This window comes from Nelusetta ayraudi, unplaced genomic scaffold (genome assembly GCF_046127955.1).
Source record: "Nelusetta ayraudi isolate G7.1 ecotype Tasmania unplaced genomic scaffold, CSIRO-AGI_Nayr_v1 ptg000004l, whole genome shotgun sequence".
Classification (NCBI taxonomy): Eukaryota; Metazoa; Chordata; class Actinopteri; order Tetraodontiformes; family Monacanthidae; genus Nelusetta; species Nelusetta ayraudi.
The window spans coordinates 10,074,313-10,095,424 of NW_027466054.1; the positions used below are offsets into that span (position 1 = coordinate 10,074,313).

The 21,112-nt window shown below is 43.0% G+C and overlaps 1 protein-coding gene across 6 annotated transcripts; it reads right to left on the reverse strand.

The window, feature by feature from the left end:
* Positions 1 to 9,086: 9,086 nt before the first annotated feature.
* arfip1 (ADP-ribosylation factor interacting protein 1 (arfaptin 1)) lies at positions 9,087 to 20,901 on the reverse strand. 6 transcript variants are annotated; one of them, XM_076033890.1, is made up of 11 exons: positions 20,599 to 20,901; positions 19,040 to 19,428; positions 18,038 to 18,106; positions 16,038 to 16,139; positions 14,834 to 14,942; positions 14,233 to 14,319; positions 13,265 to 13,368; positions 12,910 to 13,131; positions 12,461 to 12,618; positions 11,246 to 11,420; positions 9,087 to 11,147 (listed from the first exon to the last, which is right to left on the reverse strand). In XM_076033890.1, exons 2-11 carry the CDS (start codon positions 19,424 to 19,426, stop codon positions 10,992 to 10,994), a joined length of 1,569 nt encoding a protein of 522 aa, XP_075890005.1. In that variant the 5' UTR covers positions 19,427 to 19,428; positions 20,599 to 20,901; the 3' UTR covers positions 9,087 to 10,991. The 6 variants fall into 6 exon arrangements, with proteins under 6 accessions (XP_075890005.1, XP_075889996.1, XP_075889986.1 ...); XM_076033881.1 differs by having other exon boundaries at positions 14,218 to 14,319; XM_076033871.1 differs by having other exon boundaries at positions 14,203 to 14,319.
* Between the last annotated feature and the right edge of the window lie 211 nt (positions 20,902 to 21,112).

The window sequence follows — 21,112 nt, forward strand, 5'->3', positions numbered from 1 at the left end:
GCATCCGGTGACAAGGTCGCGGTGACACAAAGGGTTGAAATGACGACGATAATGCACTGGCTATTTTCCATCTTGCTTACACATGTCGACTTTTGTCTAAACAGCTCCAAATGTTTGCAAGGTTTGTGAGGCAAAACTAGTTCTTGACAGTTACTTTAGTTGTTCAACTTCATAAACTGTAACTTCCACCATGTTTGAAATGTAATTTTCTGCATTTACAAAGCCCTTTCAGTTGTCATCCGTGTAAATGGATATCAATGTAAATCTTGGCATTTTTCACTCTGATTGACAATAACTCATGTGCACTTGTGGAAACAACTCTGTGTGTGTATCTGTCTGATCTCCACATCTGGTTCACAGTGCGGAAGACAAACAGAGACATAAACTGAGTAGAGATGCCTGAATACCAAAGACAAATGAGTGCATTTAGCAAAAAAACTCTCTTTTCATACACAGAGGATATGCAATGACACCTCTGAGGTGAGCAGCAAACAGAGACAGGTGTTTACAGTACAGCAGTGCTTGCCAACAGCAGGCAAGAAGCAGCAGAGGCGGACTGACTGACTGCAGCAGCATCACTAATGTATGCAAGTCATATAAATCTCCTGTTACATAAATCACTAAGTCTCAAGTCTCGGCCTCGAAAGGAATGCAGTGTTTCTCGATTTGTGTTTTCCAGACAAAATATCAGAGAAGCTCCAAGACATATTTCGTGTCACCTGACTGACTAGGTAAAAAAAAAAAAAAGAAAAACCCACACACACACACAAACAACAAACAAAACAGAAAGAAGGCCAACTGGAGAAATTAAAACCCATTGACAAAGAGTCTTTGATTCAGGGAATCCAGGATTTATCAAATTCCAAAGGCCGAGCTCAGCCATGATGCTGTTTAGACATTTTTAGTGAGCGAACAGGAGGAGAACATGACACGGTGAATTATTCATGCCCCTGGGAAGTAAGTCTTCTGCCAGCCCAGCTGCAGATGTCCTGAACAGGTTAACCACTGAGTGAACCAGGAGGGAGAAAAAAAAAACCCTGCACATTCATTGGTCAGTAAAATATTCATAGCGCAAAGCAACATGTTCCTGAAAGGCTCGAGAAAAAAAAAAAGCCTTGTGGATTTTATTTAGAGAAGAATGACATGCTTGATGATATTCCTGGAATTCTGCAGGATGTCACCATCCTATGCATACTGTGGTCAAAATAACTGATAAAAAGAACTTGCCACAGGATTAAACAAAGGCGTGTGTGAAATGAGATGAGTCGCTTTATGTGTAGTATGGTTAGAAGTATAGGCCTCCGGCTCTTTCTCTCAAACCCAAAAAGAAGTGGTTGCCCTGTCTTTGTCAGTTGGCCTTTGAGCCGAACTACTATTGGCCGTGGCTGATGATGTCTGCAGATACTATGAGGAAAATGTGAAAGCACGGTCAGAGTAAACAATTGACACGTGAATATAGTGTCCACTCGACTCACGTCATGCTCACGTTCTTCCCATCCTCTCACTTACAAATGCGCTCTTTTCGCACAAATGAAAATCAAACACCTCTTAAAATCATCAGCCTTGATACAGCAAAAGAAATTCACATACCAACAGGGAGATGGAAAGCAACGCACAAAATGTGTTAAGTAACTCATGGGGAAAAAAAAGAAGCCAAGATAACAATGCAACTGCACATTACAGAGTGACATGGCTGGCTGACTATTAATGGGTTAAGCTGGACCAATGTTCTGTACATACAAGGCTGACCCACCTCAGACTGCCTCTGGTCACACACACAGAGAATTAATTAAGCCTGAACAGTTCAACTCTGAAATCTGCTAAATCGCTTTGGGGCGGTTGAGATTAACACTTGTTCTTGGTGTTATTTGTCTACAGCGCAAAACATAATTCCAGATGGGGGCCAAGGTTCAAGTTATGGCACCTCATGTGTGTCTAAACCCAAAATATTGAACAACAATAAAAGAGACATGAGACTTTTCACTGGGAGTAAACAATCATCCGAAGGCGGCTGATTGTGCTCGTCACTATCTGGTGTTACGAAGTTACAAATAGCTCCCAGTCATACAGTCTGCTGTTAAAGCCACCTGAAGCTGTCCCCAATGTCCCTCTGCCTCCACTCAAAACTGGTGCACAATTCACAAACGCTGCTAAAAATACACAGCAATCTTCCTTCAGCCTCTCTTCGTTTCATTCAGCGTGATGGAACAGCTGATAGCTGAAGGTGACAGTCCAGTCTTTAGAATTTAAATGCTAAGTCATTAACCACACACACACCCCTTGATATTTTGTACTCGTGTCTCTAGTGGATGTTCCCTAAACTACTTGAATAATGCAATATAAATTATATCTTGAGATGGATATAGTATTTGAAAAAGTATGTTAGCAACCATGTTGGTAGTCACATTGTTTGGACTTTGAATCAGTTTAACCAAGTCTGAGATCTGTCCATGAGATGTGAGGTGACAAACGTGGGTTTGTGGGTTGCGTGATCAAGCACAAAGGAACAACATGCCAAATTAACGATTTGAATTCTAATAGATAATTATGTAAAATTATTAAAACATTGTGTTCTTCTCATAGCACCTAAGCCCCCAATAAATGACCCATGAAAACCAGCTGCACACTGCTGTATCGGGGCAATTTGATGACCTGTAAATTATGGCACAATCTATATGAAAAAACAGTCTGACAATGTGAAGAAACAAAAACACCACAGCCTTTAGCGCCTGGTTGGGACGGAGGAGGACGGTGCCTCAGCAGAGTTTAATTAGCCATTTTAGAAGAAATTTGCAACACACCAAAAACAGGCAGGCAGAACTGGACTTAAATGTATTTAATTGAAATAAAATGTATTTTTTGAGGAGCTGGAGCTTTATTTTGATTTGATCCTGACCGATTATTTAAAAAAAATCAAACCTGATTTCCCTTTACCTCCCCTATGACATTGCAGACTGTAAAGACTGCAGACGAGTGAGGCAGAAAATTTGCCTAACAAGCATTTCTTATTAGAGGAATGTGCGAGGGCGTCATTATAATCTCCAGACAGCCGGGGGAAATTATTACTGATAAGGGACTTAATTGAGTTAAGAGCAGGAACTCGACAAAGCCAAGAGAATTAGAGACACCAAGACAAATTGGACTTACATCAAACAAACGGCATCTTACATCAGCTCTCAATTCTGCAGCACATCAGCATAAAACAATCGTATTTCCCCTGAGCTGAGGAAGAGGAAAATACATACATGTGCTTCAAGAAAAAGAAAATCTGAAAAGTTGTTTTGTAACTGCGGCCCCTTCTCTGGGCCTGTTACGCAAACACCTGCAAGGTCAGAGAATGAAGGCTTTTTACAAAGACCGTGTACAGGGACTTTGCAGCACCCCCCTCCCTGCCTCACACATACACACAACACATCGCCCTGTAGCTTTGCACAAATCTGCTAATAACAGGCTGTTCCTCAAATGAGGATTTCAGATTTGCAAGATTAAAGCAGCTGGGTTGCAGAGCATGCATGCCTTCGCTGTCAATGACTGTTTAAAGTGACTCGACGGGGGTTTGGCTAAGTAAGACTTATATGAATGACTATCCTGCCAGTAACGCAGGCTATCATCACACCTGTCAGCTGACCTACAACTGAGGAGGGAATCCTAATCGCACAAGCAACCGCAAAACCTCCTTCCAACAAACAAGTGGTCTATGCTCATCCTAGTAACAACCAACCAAGGAGGACTTATTGCAAGGCTGCCGCAAAACGATTGATCTGTCAAAGCCACAATTAAATCAGATTTGATCAAGATTTTCTTTCAGGGCTAAATGATTTCACCGGCAGACTGATGGCCACTTAGATACAAAGCGAGTGGAAGTGGAACGTGTATTGCTCGATAATTACTAACGACTTTAACAGAAAGCGATTCAGTGCCTTGTTTGTTTTCATAACAAAGGCTGTAAAAACTCATAAAAACAACAAACTGTATGAGTGTAGATCACTCACAGTGAGTAATTTATTATAAGACCTCTAATTTTTTAAGAGGCAAGGTGCAGGTTATAAGCTTACACAGAGATTGCAGTAGAGTGACTTTGGGGTTGTTTGTAGTAACTTTTGCTTCTAGAATTTTCCATACCATAAAAAATGAGGTAAACATAATTTTCGAGATGGAGGTTTGAATTATGTAATCCAATATTTAAAAAAGCATAACATGTTTCCATACAGCCTGTGTGGTGACACCCAAGTGTGCGGAAACAAGTGGCAGTCCAATTTGTCTGAAAACAGTGACGTTAACATTGTGTTTGAGCCAAAATATCACCTGTAACCTCCTCACCAGGAGAGCAACTCGGCTGCCAATTCTGACATGCACCCGGAAGTTTCTGCGCATAAGCCTTCCCAAGACAGAGAGAGTGAGGGGTGGAGGGAGCAAGAGCAACATGTGCAATGAAAAGATGTATGCTACACTAGGTTTCTTGCGATGTGTTTCTGGTAAAAAGTTGCCATTAACATTGCTGTTGGAAGCCAAACACCTGGATGACAGCCCAGGGGCAGGAAGGAACCATTGTTAGGATTTTCTTCTGTTTCTTGTCTGTTTGAGTGAGTAGCTCCCTCAGGCTCAATGAATGCAATTCTGTTTGTTTGTGAAACACCGAAATAACTATGTGGATTGGAAAAGGCCACCCGACTAACAATGACATGATATTCCAACCTTTTTTTCTCTTATATTTACATTATGACACTGTCAAATCTGTAATCACTGTAAAATCATCTATAGTAAATGTGATGATGAGTAAGATTGAAGTGTTTTTTCACAAAATAATTAAATGCACAATGGTATGCACCACAATGAAAATGTAGAACAAACACTAAAAAACTGACTTGCTAAACATACAGAGAAATAAATTGTTTATTTTTTTTTTCTGCGGCTGAACATGAAAACTCCTGAGGAGCCGATCTTCCTGTTTTCCCTTCAACTCGTCTCGTGAGATTCGCTGACGGCACTGAACTATTAGGTGAAGCAACAGCGAACATGAATGGAATCGCCCTCAGAAAATAACAAAAAACACGAACAAGGTGGAATGAAAGCCGGTGGTTCAGCTGATGAGCAGCAGTGTGGGGCGGACCGAGACAGACTACACCATCTGTGGGGCAGCGGATCAAAACCCCGAGCTTTCAATCTCACGTTGTTTGTTCTTTTGTTAAAAGGCGATCGGTGTCTGGCCCGCGGCACACCGCTGGCTCTCTATCACCTCTGGCTCTGCTCTCCGGTTGTCACTCCAGCAATCTGAGCCCGGCGCCAGAAGGAGCTCCGGGGCAGTTTTTTTTTGCGCAAACCCTCTCCACTTCAGCAGAAAGGAAAGAAAAAAATAAAATCAACGTCTGCTGCAAAAGCTCCCGTGTACAGATCGCGGCGATCCTCAGCATCACATGGACACATGCTGGATGAGCAACAGGTTATTATGGGATAAATGTGAGAGATCAGCGGGTCTGCGGGTCGCCATAGAGACGACAGCAGGGGAAACACGGAGGGAATGCAAACATGTTTACACAGCGATGGGAAAAGGTGTTTACCCACGGGACCAGAGACGCAGCAGGGCTTCGTTAGAATACACTGCCTCCTCAATAGCAACTCACGCCTACTGATCGTGATGGCAGAATCTTCCAAAATAATCACGACTACATTTTCTTTGCAGTTGTTTTCCTTTCTTTTTGCTCTGCTTACAGTTTGCCTTCCCCCCTTTATTGGACACCCAACAGCCGAAAACCTGGGTGGCATCGGGGAGGAGAGTTTGGGGCGTAAACACTGAGAAAGGCACGCAAACAAGGACACTTTAATTCTCTCCCCCCTTTGTCGTCCTCCTTTTGTTGCTGTCATCGCAAACTGAAATTGAATTTATTAGGCCAGGGCAGATTTTTGGCCCATAAAAGCCACTTGATTCGTCCCAAGTTGGCAGCAGCTATTCAGGCCCCTCTGCGCTCCCACAGAAGTAAATCAAGGCCCCCCAAACATCGTCCTCCTGGCGCTGACGTCAGAGAATTAAGTTTTTCATGTTACCCTCAGATTCCACAGCAACCAGGGGGGTGACACCACCCTCTCCCTTGACCCGACCCGGGGAGAAAACCTTTTTTTTTCTCCCAACAGGGGTATTGTTTCCAGCTCTTGAATGGATTGCCCTCTAATTCATCTCAGCATGTGCAACAGCGAAGAAAAGCCAAAGGAGCCAGCGGCGAGGCGAAAGGACAAAAGGCAACAGGGGCAGAGTTGTAAAGTCGCGTACGTTAAGCTAAAAGGGGCCGAGACAGATCCGTGACGGCATCGACCACCGCGACAACAACAACACCGCTCCTTAACGCTTCCACCTCCAAATGTCTGCTCACAGTTTTTAGCCGTGTTCCCTGAATGGGTTGCGTTGTGACGGACTTAACCTTTGACCCAAGTACAAATTTGTGAGATAATTTACACTTGCTAAATATGCGCACACTCTTGCCGTTATCATAAAATCAAAGATGTTTACTATCACCAAGGCAAGTCTTTGGTCTTGTCTTTCAGTCCGTGACTTGCCACAAAGTTTTCTACAAATGTCAGAACAGTTGGATTATCAAACCCCTCCGGTGTGTGGGAGGCATTAGTGGTGAGCACAATAAGAAAATCTAACCAAATGAAAAAAGTCGAACTAAATAAGTATTAAATGAGTATAAAATGACAGCTGTTTGAAGGTTTGTTAGATTCAATTGTCAGAGATGACTTGGCTTTGAATTAAATATTTTATATTATTCCATATTATTTTATAATTACTGTTATGTTATATTTCTAGATAGATATTTTATGCGAACAAAATTCAGGGATACAATTGAACATCTTTGTGATAAACACGTAAAGGTTATATTTGATGGTGACCTTTATCGCAGTTCAGGCTAAAGAGTCCAATTAATCTTCATTATAGAGGGAAGGGGGTCTGTGACTGCATTGAACGACACACTTAAACGCGAAGAGAGACGTGAGGGCGAGCGGTAGGACACCCAGACAGAAGGATAGAAGCGGACGTGCGCGGCACAATGACTTTTCGGTCAGTTATTAGCGGCTCGTCGCATATCTCCGGTGCCCACACAGCGGGAGATGCGGCGGCGTCCCGCTTCACTTACCCGGGTGGATGACAGGGTCCGTCGGGACGCGGTAGTCGCTCCGACGCCGTTAAAGGTGAGCCAGTGGACACTTTCCGGAAGAGAAAAGCTTGCGCTGGCCTGTCAGGTTAGCCGGCGGTCAGGTGAGCTGCTGCCGCCCTGGCCGAGCTGCGGTACACTCACAGTGCGGAGACCGACAGGCAGCCAGGCAGCAGCAGCAGGAGGCGGCAGTGTTGTGAGCGTTCTGATTCCTGATTGGCCCAGCTGGAAACGACGCGTCCACGTGCGCCGCTCTGCGCTCGTGCCCGGCACTCATGCAAGCAGCCTGTGATCACTGGCGCAATCGGCGAGAAGGACAGAGCCAGACAGGACGAGGAAGATACCAGGTTTGAGCCGTGATGCTAAACATGTCTTTTTTTTCTATTCTTTTCAAAGGTGTCGGCGCTGGTTCTTTAAATTTCACTTTTTTCCTCTCTTTTTAATTTTTTTTTTATTTTTTAAAAAGCAACTTATATTTGTGCAGCGCTAAATCACAACCAAAGTGGTCTCAAAGCGTTGTGTACAGTCAGAACAAAACCAGCTGGGGCCCCCAGAGCAAGCAAGGTGCGACCGTGGCCAGGAAAAACTGCCCTGTGGGAAGAAACCTGGAGCAGATCCAGGCTCCAGAGGGCTGTCATCTGCTTTGACCAGTTGGGTGAAAAGGAAATACAAAAATGGAGAGAGAGTGAGGGAGAGAGAGAGAGAGAGAGAGAGAGAGAGAGAGAGAGAGAGAGAGAGAGAGAGAGAGAGATATAAGTAGCTAGAGTGGCAGACAGGCCAGAGTGAGTTGCAGGGTGATCAATAAAGCTCTCATAATATAGATGTAGATATATATAAATAAATAATTAAAATATAGAAATACAGAAAGACATGCATAGCTGTATGACATATATAGACAGAAACATACATGTCTATAAATAGTATTATTGTGTAGTTCTTCATTGAGTTATTCTACATTTAAATAGACCCAGATGTACAGTATTGGGCTGCTTTAGCTGTTGTCCGTGGTTGGGAGTGCAAAATCCCCTTGAAAATGTTTTCTAAAACTGTGTCTTGGTACTGGCAGCAAACGTCCTTTCAGTCCTGTAGTCTGCTTCTTTTGCTTGTCCCACCATTCAGGAAGTCTATTAAAACACACAGTTTGCGCTGGTCACAAGCTCTTTGTGATGTCACAAAGGGCAGCAACGTGTCACTGATCCCTCTCCCAGCAGGTTAGTGACTGTGCCAGCAGCCACGAGTTTTGTCCTCAGAGCCTCAGCTGTGGCAGGAAGCTAAAATCAAATCACTTCAATGAGGCTGCTCTGAAACCCAACCCCTTTGTGATATCACAATGGGCTCAGATACAGCTCCCAAATGAGTGACAACTCATAAACTCAGCCAGATGTCTGTGTCCCCTCTTCGAGGCACCCTGTTTATTTCCCAGAGGTGAAAGGTTAAACAAAGTATTCGTTTTTTCAGTTTTATGATTGTTTGAGTGAGGCTGCTCCACTAGCGTGCACAATCAGTATGAAGTGGGAACTTGCCCCTTATTGAAGTAATGTAATATGAAAATATTTTTAAGAGACAAACTACTTTACAAATCCAATACATGGGAGTCCATATCTGGAGTTTTGTTGCACAGATCAACCATAAAATGATGCCGTCAAATGTTTGCCTATAGGTGTGGTCGCTTTTGAATAGTGTAAACCTAAGGCAGCTTCTGTAATGAGGCAGTTTTGAGATTTGAGAAAAAAATATGCTGTTTAATTTTTGAAAACCACAGCTGTTAGTCAGGAGAAGAATGCAGATTATGTTCATGAAGTACAAATGCAAGAGTGTGGAACTGCAACTGACTTCTCTTTTGTCTGTACTTCTCTCTGTGTCTCTGTTGGCCCCTGCTGGTGACTTTTCATAGTAGATTTGACCCGACCCCTTTAAAAGAACAGTGTCTGAAGATGCTTTAAGAAAAGAAACTTTTATTTTCCCAAAGAGTGTCACAACATTCACAATCCTCCCTCAATTAACATTTGTTAATGTTTCATTTCCATAAAAAAGTGGACAGCCTCTAGCGCAAAAGGAGTACCAGCACATCACCCAGTAACTCTTCAAGAAAACAAAACAAGGCCCAACGGCAGCATTGGTCAGACTTCATAGGCAAGTTAAAATAGAGATAATTACAAATATATATTTATCTATTTCAGGGAAACAATAGATTGTTTTACAAGATACACACTTTTAAACTGCTATGGTGACCCATAGGACAAGTACAAATGAGCAAAGTGAGGGCAAGACTGCTGGTCATCTGTTCCAGTACAATATGCCCTCTTTGAAAATATACTTTTTTATATAGTCCAATGAAAGAAACTGTTAGCAGCTTAGGCAAAAGTCGTGGATCAGTCAGATTTACAAAGGCAAAAGTCGCTCAAGTTAACCGCATTTTGGTTTTTCACCATGCAGTTCACCAAGTTTTTTTTTTGTATTATACTCAAATGCATATTTTTTGCATTTTGTGCGGTGTGGTGTGTGTTAATCTTTGAGAAGTCTTTGAAAACATGAAGACTTTCTGAAGTTTCTAGAGTTAAAGAAAAACAAAAACACAACCAGTGTATGTTGTGTGGAGTGTTTCAACTTGTACAAGATGTGGAGGCTCTGAATGTGTGTGTGGATCTGCATTTGGTCCATTGTAAATGTTAGTTCTCTATACGGCAGCAAAATGGGAGCGCCTGATTTAAATATCAAGACCACGCATGACACAGACATAGAGTGGAAGAGAAGAACAAATTCAAGAAATCAAGGCACATTTAATTACATACAAGCCAGTCCTTCATGTTTTTAAGCCCTCTGGAATTTAAGAACATTTTTACCCAATTCATCATATGCAAAGAAAGGGAGAGCTTAAAAAAAAAAAAGAAAAAAAAAGATGGAGAGCAAGCAGGGATCATTGGATAAAAGCAGCATCATGTCTCAAAAAGCAGGATGGGTTGTAAACAGCTATTAAGATGACGTGAAAACATGTTTGACCTTTCCAGTGCTCCTCGCATGAGATTCATTAGTCTGGCTGAGTGTTATGTGAGAAGTTTGATACCACTTGTGTGTCTCTTTAGATAAGAAGCTGGTTCGCTCACGTTTGCATCCCTGTAGAATTAGAATGTTAGCAACAACTAGGCCAACACGTGACCTCCGCTACGGTCACAGCCTGAGTTCTCACACTCCGAGTTTGGGATCATCCTCAGAGCTTTGGTACAACTTTGCCATGTGTCGCACACAAAATAATTCCCAAAATATAAGACAACAATTCTGATTGGAGTTTGCTGGTAAGAGTGTCAATGTCGCATGATTCAGATTTTCTGTTCAGCACAACAGGGGGTTCAGGTAAAATTATAGAAGAAGATAGACCGTGATTCTCCTGAAGCGTCCAGACTTTACTTTTTATAAAGCATTCATCCCCATCAAATATGGAGTGAAAAGATCATTGTTTCGATCCCATAGCTGCCCTTACAGAGCCAACATGTTTCCTATGCTGAGATACAACATTCATATGCTGGAATACAAAGGGCCATTTTATAAACTGCCAAATGCTTTTACTGCATTAGAAACAGATTAGTCAAATGGGTAAAAAAAAACAAAAAAACAATTGCATTATTGTTGTTTTGAAATAATGTAAAGAAAACTAATTGGGTACCAGCAGTAAAAGCTGATAGTACATTGTTGCTTTTCTTTTCATTTGGAGTTTCAAGATTCAAATTCTGAGAGTGTGCAAGGCGGTGGCAGAGATGGGAGGGTTTGGGACTCCTTGTCATTTCTGTTGATTTGGACATGTTGTGTCAGACCGAGTCGCAGTAGCTTGACGAGGGGCGGCTGTCATTAGTGCTCTTCCAGCCAGGATGGACTCTCGCCACCCGGCACTTTCAACTTGATGTGGAACTGCTTCAGTGTCTCTTCCAGCTGCTGTTGGTTCCCCGCGTAGTACGCCGCTATGGCGTTGTGGAACAGGATGAGCTGGTTGTGCAACACCTTCACCTGCGCGGAGGCAAGAAGTGGCGAGAAAAGGAGATGAGCGCATTGAAGTCAAACGTCTGCGTTTTCCCAGTGAGGACAAGGGCCAGCCTTCAGCTCACCTTGTTCTCCTCCAGGAACCGCAGCTTGACCGAGACGTCGTTTCGCATCCTCTCGTACTTGTCGCGATGGACCTGGAACTGCTGCTGGGACTGCTCCATCTTAGGAGTGGCGGAGGCATCGCGCGGCCCCAGATTCAGCTCCTCCAGGTCGGTACGGTATGCGTCATACTCAACCCTGGAAGTTGTGTTTTTACTCGTTCATTGTTATTGTAACCGAATGGCTGGGCCAATATTAAATCACAATGAGATAATAACGAGTGCCGCATTTCCCTGCGATGACAATTACTGAGGCTCTAAAAAGTTAAACACATCATTGGACAGTGCAATGTCTCTTCCGTACAACTTTAGTACATACGATAGTAACAAGATTGAACGTTACTGTAAACCTTTGTTTTAAATTCTCTCATTCCCATACAATTTCTGACGCTATATCAATTTTAATGTACACTCCCAGTCAAAAGTTCAGACAAACCCTATGAAGTTAATGTCTTTTCTTTCATTCTCATGACTATTGACGTTGCAGTTTCTCACTGAAGGCATCAAAACTAGGAAAGAACACACACGGAATTATGGAGGAAACAATAAAAGTGTAAAATATCAAACATATTTAGAGTTATTTGACATGTTTTATACATATATATTTGATGTCTTTATGATCTATCTGTGGTGTAGAAAGTTGAAAAGATAAAAAAAATAAATAAATTGCATGAGAAGGTATGTCTAAACTTTTGACTGTAGTGTACATTAAAGAGCTTTATAGAAACTGACTAAAAGTCTGTTTCTAAGAGCAGGTAAGACATGAATGTTCATCAAAAGGTTTGCAACTTTCATTTTATGCTTTGCACAACTGAAAATACAAAACTGCATGATCTACCCCACGTCAACTGAGGCATCAAATGAAGAGCATCTCTCTCTGAATAAGGAAGACGCTCATATATTAAACATTTCCAGACCAAACACTTGCACAGATGTGTTTGTAATAAAGAAGGTAAGCATCACAATAAGAGACAAGTGAGATACAACAGTGTAAATAGTGGCAGCTGTGTCACACAGTGGATGGTGTCTCTAACAGAAGCTGATGAACGGGGTGCGTAGCGACATTTAGCTCCTGTATTGGCGGCTACAAACACATTGAAATGTCACTGAAGTCGACAAACTGGACCAATGATTTTGTCGACTTCCTAATCTGAAAATCGAGTGGAATCAGCAACGCACCTGGCAGTTTCATACTGCTTGATGTTGAGCAAGGTGTCCTCGATCGTTTTGTCCACCAGCGTGTTCACACTGGAGATGAAGAAGTTGATCGCGCCCAGCAGTGTTTCCCCATTTTTGGCCAGAAGCTTCTGAGTGTCCGCATTGTAACCAAACTCCTCCTGAGGATCAAATGACGCGCAATTAATATCCCTGCTGAATTCTGGTTAATCACGTTGTGTCTGCGCACATTCAGAAGAATCAAAGACACAAAGTGACGGTTGAATACTAAAAGGCCCAGTGTGTAGGACAGAGTCACATCCAACGGTGAGACAGCACACTGCAGGTGATGGCGAATAAGTGGAAGCTCTTCCCCTGCAGAGACCCTCAAAATAAACCCACATCCTCCCGCCTGTATGTTTGCCAGTTAATCGAAGTGAGGATTACGAGAGCAGCCCGTCAACCCGACTTACATGGAGTTCTGGTGACTTGAGGCTGAGGTCAGCGAAGGCGTCGCCCAGCTGCCTTTGCGTCTGCATGATCTGGGAGAGCTGACCGGCCAGTGTCTGAGCCAGCTTGATGACATGCTGGTACTTCCTCTTGTTGTCGCGCAGGATTTCGATTTGAGCCTCCAGCTCCATGTCCACCGTCCTGGAGCCTCGACCCAACCTCTCTGACAGAATCTGCCTGGTGCACTGCACAGGGAGAGAGACTTTACGACCATGGACACCCTCACACACAAGATGGACTATAATAAGCATGAGGACGGAGAAAGGACAGACACAAATAATAATAGTATAAAAAAAAAAAGTGGGGAAGGAAGGTTACTTTATAAGTGTTGATGCTCCACTTTCTCACAAGGTCCAGTTTTTCCATGGCTGGATTCTTCAAATCGTCTGAGAGGACCACTGCTCCACTTTGTGGCGATGAGCCTGGATAATTAAAGTTATTAACTGTGTGAGCGATGACACAATTGGATGTGTGAGGTCGAGAGGCGTCTCAAAAATGTAGACGGTTTTTGATTGTGCGGAGGGATTGTCTCATTAATAGGGTTTCAATGGAACAAAAGCTTTAAGTTCACACATGAGAGGGATCATTCAAAACAGTGATGATTGAAATGAAATGTGACTTAACTCCTTTAAATTGGCAACAGGGATATCAAAAGAGATGAAAAACACTTTACTGGGGTTTAAGCATACAGGGAAGAGGCAGGAGGATATTGAGCCCCAAACTATGCAACTTTACACACTGTAAAGTTAGTTGAAAATTAGGAAATAGTGGCTAATGTGCATTAATAATTGCTGCAGCAGGTGAAAATCACACTCTTTAGTTTAATGAATCTATTATTCTTGTCAAATTTCATGTTTCAGGGCTCCACGGAAGCGTGACGGTGCGGCCTTTGGCAGGGTCAAAGGTTGCGAGCGGACACCCGAGTTAGAAAAGCGGCGCTCGCACCAAGATGAGCCAGTGTTGGACATCGCCAACAAGTGGCGCAAGATCGAGATCCCAGGACACGCCAGGGTTGAGCTGCGAACTGAAGGCCAATGACTGGCCGGCAAAGAGCAGGAAGAGGCTCCAACTGGCCTTATTGACGGGTTAGTTTTGCAGAGGCGACAAACAAGAGAGCGGGAGAGGGAGAAAGGTTTGATTTGAGCGCAGCGGTGCCTGTGTAAACAGGGAGCAGGTGAGAGCCAGGAAAGGCACGGCGGACAGCGGGTCGACTTAGTAGTGCATGACTGGTGGTGATTCTGCATCGTCTGATTCACCCTCGCTGCTGGTACCTTTCTGGGCCTCACTATCGCTGGCGGAGCGAGCCAGGCGGCTAGCGACAGCCGAGCTGGGAGCTACGGGCGTCACCGGTGACGTGGGCAGGCTCGCTGACCCTGGGAGATATTCAGAGTCTTATTAGCATAGCATGTCAGGTGAGGGAGGAAGCTTTATTATTAGGATCAGAATTAGTCTATTTATGTTTGTTTAAACTGTGCCGTCTCTCTCTCACTCTCTCTCTCTGTTGAGTGTATCAATAACTGAACAAAAAGGTTACATTAACCAGCGCAGGTTAAGATGGAAGATAGCCATGGCAACATCCTGGTCCACTTTTCTATGGAGCGATTATGATTTGCATTTGCAACGCGGGATCGGTGATAAAAAGGAAAGGAGGTTCACACGGCATCCACATCAGAGGAGGCTCATTAAATTCAAATTGGATGTCCGGCTTGACAAATTCAAATCCTGCCCAAATATAGCACTAGAAATATAAACACAGGAGGAAGACAAAAAGTACAAATGCAACAAATAATTGTTTAGTTTGTGCAATGTTCAGTGGCAGACTCAAATGCGGAGGGGGAAAAAATGCACAAAAAGCATCTGCGAAATACAGGAAGGGAAGTGTTTTACCCTTGTATTGTCCTGATTCGATGATGCCTTCGGTTGTGGAGGCAAAGTTGGTGGGGCTGCAGCTGGATTCTGAGGGGTTCAAGGCCCCTGGAGCGCTGGGATAAGAGTCCTGTGGGACACGAGACACAGGGATGACGCTGTTCTCCGTGGAAACACTGGAAGTCAGTATTTCATATGTGCGTTTGACCTCCGGCACCAAACTGATTCACGAGCAAAGTAAGAAAAAAAAACTGTGACAATTTCTTGTTCGGTTGTGTAGAACATCAACGATCGCTAGCAAGCCGTCAGTGCTCGGTCAGTCTTAACACGTCTTCATGGCCGTTTATGGCTGTGCTGCACATTCAGTGGGCTGCTGCTCCATCCAGAAGCACCATAAACAGAAACAAGAAGCTTGCGGGTGACTGCAGAAACATTCCTACAGAAAAGACAGTCTTATCAGAAATGCATATTTCCATGTGTCTACGTTGTGGTGCACCACAGCACAACGTACTGTGGAGTTCATCCTTGGCCATCCTAATTATTTTTTTGCCTCATTTTGGCCTTTTATTACTTGCATTCTTTATCTTTGTCATACTCATAAACCAGATGTCTTACTTATAACTCACTTAGTGCTCGTCCACACAGATCTGGATATGTTGAAAAAGGCAGCATCCAATTAAAAAAAGAAAAGTCATTCAGTCCAATGTTATTTTAAAATGATGTCACATTGGGACTGACGAACAAGAGTAGTTTCTGATTCTGACCGCGCTGGAACACAAAGTCAATAAAAACAAGCTAATGCCATCATGTTGCCATGAGACACCTCTTGTCTTTAGCGCACTGACAGTTGATGGACATTTCTTTTTAGTCACAAGTCAAACATTCATACTAGGAAGGCAAACACTAGCGCTGCTCGGCTCGTGTCCGCCATTTACCGGCTGTCGCCTTGGAGATCAAAAAGCATAAACAACACGCACACAAAAGATGACGTAAAAAGAACAAAGCCAAATGCACAAACACTGTTTCCTGTCTAGACCATAATGTGGAGGTTACTGAAAGTTTTTTCCAATGGCCTATAAATACATTTGCATGAGGACCCGCAAAGAAGACGCAACCGTTTACCCACGTGTGTCGCTCTGACACATGGCCCGTCTCTGAGCAGAGTTCTCGTCCTAAACACATCTTTACCACTGAGTGTGTCACTCCACTCTAAATGGGCCCTTACCCTCTGGAACACTGAATCAGGGCTCTGATCCAGGTCTCCATTGCTGGTGACTGAGATCTCCGCGGCTGAGCTTCTGTGGGTCTCCTCAGCCATGGTGCTCTCCTGCAAGGAGGGAAGGAGGCGACATGAAGCAGGTTATTCTTTCGCAAATGTTCTCCAGGCTTCACACACAGGAACAAAAGAGTTGGGCTGCCATCTTGTGGACGCAGCTGCGGTGGACAGGAAGCTCCTTGACCGGGAACTGCATGAGGCTTTATGTATCCTGTTCACGTGACTTTGGAGCTTCTGGCACAAGGATTCCTTTGGGATTCATAAAGTTTATCTAATCTAATCTAATCTAACCCTGCCATGTTGATGTTGCCCCTGATCCACCATTATCCACATGTATTTTTTTTTTTTTTAAAACAGACATTGGAAAATGCATGATCCTTTTGACTGTGTGTCATTAAGGCCAAGGCCGAAACTACAAAGGGGAACCAAAGAAATAATCTAAAGGTGATCATCATCTGTTCTACATCATCTATTCTGCAAAGTGAGACGGCAATGCTGATGCCACTGCTTCCTCCGCTTTGATTTACAATGACAATAACAAATATTGTAGAAAGCAATACAGGTCGAAGAATTTTATGGCAGGTCATCTCATCTCATTGTCAGGAAGAGACTTTTTTGTAAAGTAGGAACACATAGGACACAATTGTTGCAATGAGTTTATGGCAGCAGCTTTCTTGAGACTGCACTGGCTGTTTCTGCAGGTTAAAGGTTCAGATAAGTTACTTATGTGTTCCAGAAGCTGTGTGTTTAAGAACTATGACATGCCCAAGTTGCAGCACTGACTGCTTTTCTCCTTCTTGACATAGTCCATACAGTTTGTAACTCACACTCCAAACAATTAATCAGAATTCGCAATAAAAGATAAAGGATACATTTACATCCGGTTCTAAATAACTGAAGTAGCTGCCAGGCCATCAAGTTACACAGTCTGAGTAACTGTCTTTTAATTATTGAATTACAACATCAGACATATTTTGTTCAGAAACTTAATAATATGTTTCTTACGCTTCACTAACCACATGCTAATACAAATTATGCAAAGAAGTGCTAGAAAAACTCAAAACGCAAACTTTAAAGAAACGAATTAGAAGAAATTCCACTTTGGAATTTGTTTTTTAATTTGATCAGAAAAAGCATAAAAAACAGCCTGACATTGTCTTTAAAGCTCAAAGTGTGTTTCCTTCTTGGGTAAATCTGCACATCTTTTTCTTTATGTTTAACCTGAGCGTTGTCATGTAACAGACATAAATACTTAAAGGCCATATGACACCAGCAAGCCAGTAGGCAACAGATGGTTTGGCTGGCATACCACTGATAAGACAGTCCTGTCTTGCAGTCCTCTATGAAATGAGTTTAATAGAGGTAAAAAGCTTAAGAAAATAAATAAGTAATTTGTATTGACTCTGGATGCATGTATAATTTGAGTGCAGTCAAGAATGACGCAGCTGTGGGGTTTTGCCAACACTGTGTAGACCTCCATGATCGGGATAATACAAAAGGCAAAAGCAAAATACGTCATCCAACACCGTTTCCTGTGGTTCAGTAGCCGGGATACAAGCCAACATGACATGGGAGGAAGGGATTACAACAGCGAGGTTAGCGCCCATTTAGCTGCGTCAGCTCAGGGGGAAAAGAATGTTGTCTCTTGGGACTATATAAAAAAAAAGTGACTGCACCACGTTGCACAATGTCAGAGCTGCACTGCAGAAAGTACGGAAAACTTTTCAGACAGTGAAAAGGGAGAACTTCCCATAATATCTCTGCAACAATTTATGAGTCAAAAAGAAGTTTTGTGCTTTGATTTATAGCCACTTGTGATATGACGCGCAGCTGTAGCTTGGCGCCTGAAAACATGACGAAAATCCAGAGTTGCAAGAGTCACATTCCAGAAGTAGAGAAGAAATGTGGGACTGCGCAAGAATGCACCAGCCCAAATCTGTTTCACTTACCTGGCCATGTGACTGAGAGTGTCGGGCTCTGTGTGCACCCGGCTTACAAATAGGATGGCAGTTGCAAGGCTAAGGTATCATAAATACATCATGTTCATGTGAAAAAAAAAGGAAGCGTTGAGAGAGCACTGAGCAGGTGCTGAGTGAGCGGTCGTTTATAAAAGGGAAGTACAGGACAGGAAAGATAAACTACCTCCCAACAATCACTGAGAATATTAAAGGTCCCACATTCTGCCCCATTTTCAGATGTTTACATTATTTAGTTTTTGTTTTTGTTTTTTTAAATCTGAGACTGCAGAGACACAGTCTCTCACTGAGCTCTATTAAATCTTCCTTCTTCCGTCAGTGAAGTGAAGCAAAGAAAATGGCCGTGATGTGGTCCGCGAGACCGGGACAAATATTGGGCAGGGATCTTGTCGCCCTCTGTGACATCACAAAGAGCTGATTTCCAAAGCTGCATATCAAAACAGCCAATTTTTTTGCACATTATTTTTTTGAAAAGTGGAGTGAGCAAACAAAGTAAGGGGTGAACTGTGCTCAGGAAAGAGATGTATTCTTACGGAAATATTGTATAATATGGGACCTTTAACGTAAAGCAAAACAAAGAAAAGAAACCTTGATTATTCCCCAAACACAAAAAGCACCTCACAGCGTCACAAAAATAGTGGAAGGGCACCATCAGCTTCACCTACAACACAGAACAACAGCCGAACCAGCTACAGATTTCCAAAGGATCCCAACTACCAACAATTCCAAAAAAAATCCTTTTTATAATGATACAAAGCAACAGAGAGAAAAAGAAAGCAACCACAATAAAATTCCAGCTGTAACTCTGATTCCAAATGAGATCAGAACTTAGAAACAAACTCTTACAACTAATTACAAAAGGGCAAAGGCAGCCACCACCAAAGCAGATAAAGATGAAAATGGCCATATAAGCGGGAGTTCACAGTGTAGAGCTGCTTGAAAAGGTTGATTGTTCAATATGAGGGAAAATATCACCTTTGTTTCAGCGTCTGCTTCTCCACTCTCCTCTGGTGCCTCAGCTCTCTCAGCGTGACGTTCTGCCTCGAGTCCCCCATTGTCAACACTGCTAGACATGCGTGTCGCTTCACCGTCATCACAAGTCCCCACATGCTCCCTCTGACTGCCTCGGTCCACCTCCTTGTCACTTGTTTCTCTATTATCTTCAGTGCTGTCAATATCAATTTCATACATTACTCCATCCAGGTCATCTCCACCCACATCGCTGTCTACACTCGCCTGCTTTACATCGTCAGTCAACCTCTCCTCCGCTACCTCATCCTCATCCTCCTCGACCTCAATATCCAACTGAGGGTCCTCGCCAGAGGTCTTCCCAGATTCAGCCTCAAGACTAACTTCAGACATACCTGAAAACAGATGGCAGATGGAAGGTATGAACGTGCCCAATCGTGAAATCAATGATCATATTTAATGGCTCGTGTTTAGCAGGAGTAGAAGCACAATCCTCAAAAATGAACTTTTTATTCAAAGCAGGATAATGTATTTTGCAACCATTATGAAAGCTTAGCTGGGGGAAAAAACATAACCTATCGTGTACATTGTGCTCACAGTAGAAAACTAAACAAAACAAGAGAACTAGAACTGAATGACTATCGATACAAGTAATCCTGATGTAGATATAGGCATGCTGAAACATTCACAATTAACAGTCAACTATGCAAGAACGTATATTCATACTGGTGTTAATAATGCCGCTCCAAAAATCACATACATACAAACCTACATATAAGACTGATGTATAAACGAATAAAGTTTGGATTAAATTGGATATACATTGTACTCGTTAAGCAAAGTTATTAGTTATTGGAATAGCTCATACTATTCCAAACTCTACGGTTTGCCTCTATTTAGCTCTATTTTTAAATACACTCCTTTACAATCCCATGCATTACGGTTACGAATGAAGGACGCAGTTAATGAGAAGGCAGAGCAGACTGTGGGTTGCCGGGTTTCAACATGCTGCACAACAATATGACACGTTTACACTCTGACGGCACGATCAGATTGGGTGTTAAAATACGACTTCCACAACTTGAGCATTATGACACAACATGCCGTGTCCCTGCGGAACGGGATGCAAGCTGAAACGGTGGCAGCTTTCGACGAGGGAATTAAATTACCTGTTGCAGCAGTCACGTGACCACCGAACCCGTCCAGAAGTGGCAAAAGCCTCATATACTGTAGCTGTATAAACTAAAGTATATGCGCTTGGCTGCTACCAACTGTCAGCGCTATAGTATGTTTTATTCTCTAATGTGTGACAGTACGAAAGGTGATAAAAGAAACTCTCTGGGTTGAATGCTATAATCAGTTAGCTTAAATGAAGCCGTCCACTAATTTGTATTCAGGCGAATGTATGGGAGTCGTTGACGTGTTGTTAGCAGTTAGCCGCTAAGCAGCAATTAATACGGAATGTGAACTTTCTTAAAACTTGAAACTGAAATCGCTGGCACGGCGCTAATATTCGGCCACTCGTGAAACTCCACCATGATGGGACGGCAACAGCCAAAACTTACCTCTCTGCGCCCGTGGCTAACTGTTCAAGTTAGCTTTAAACGGTTAGCCGTCGTCTCCGCAGTAGTTTATTCACTGAAATCCGTGGTGCCGCCTAGCTATGGGTTTTTCTTGAAATAAAATGTCCCGTCTCTGCTAATAACAAGAGTCTTACTCAAACGGGTAACTAAAATTTCATCGGTGGTCACTCCTGAGTTTTCCTCCAGCACATCAAGATTGCTCGCAGCAATATCCCGGAAAGACTATTCCATCGTGGGCCCGAGTTCGGGCTGTCATCATAGACAGAATCATTTGCTGCGTGCGCTCTCCCCCTACTGTTGCAGTACGTTCCCTGCGGATTTTTGTACCCTTGCAGTGACTTCGTGACGTTTATGATATGCATGTTTTAGAGGTTTATTCGCGTGGTGTGGAAGTCTAATAAACTGGAAGATTGCATGCCTTTTACACTAGGTAAACATATTTAAAGTTCGCTTCAGTGTGCCTCGCGTACGTCCAACGTACAAGAAACTCAATTTC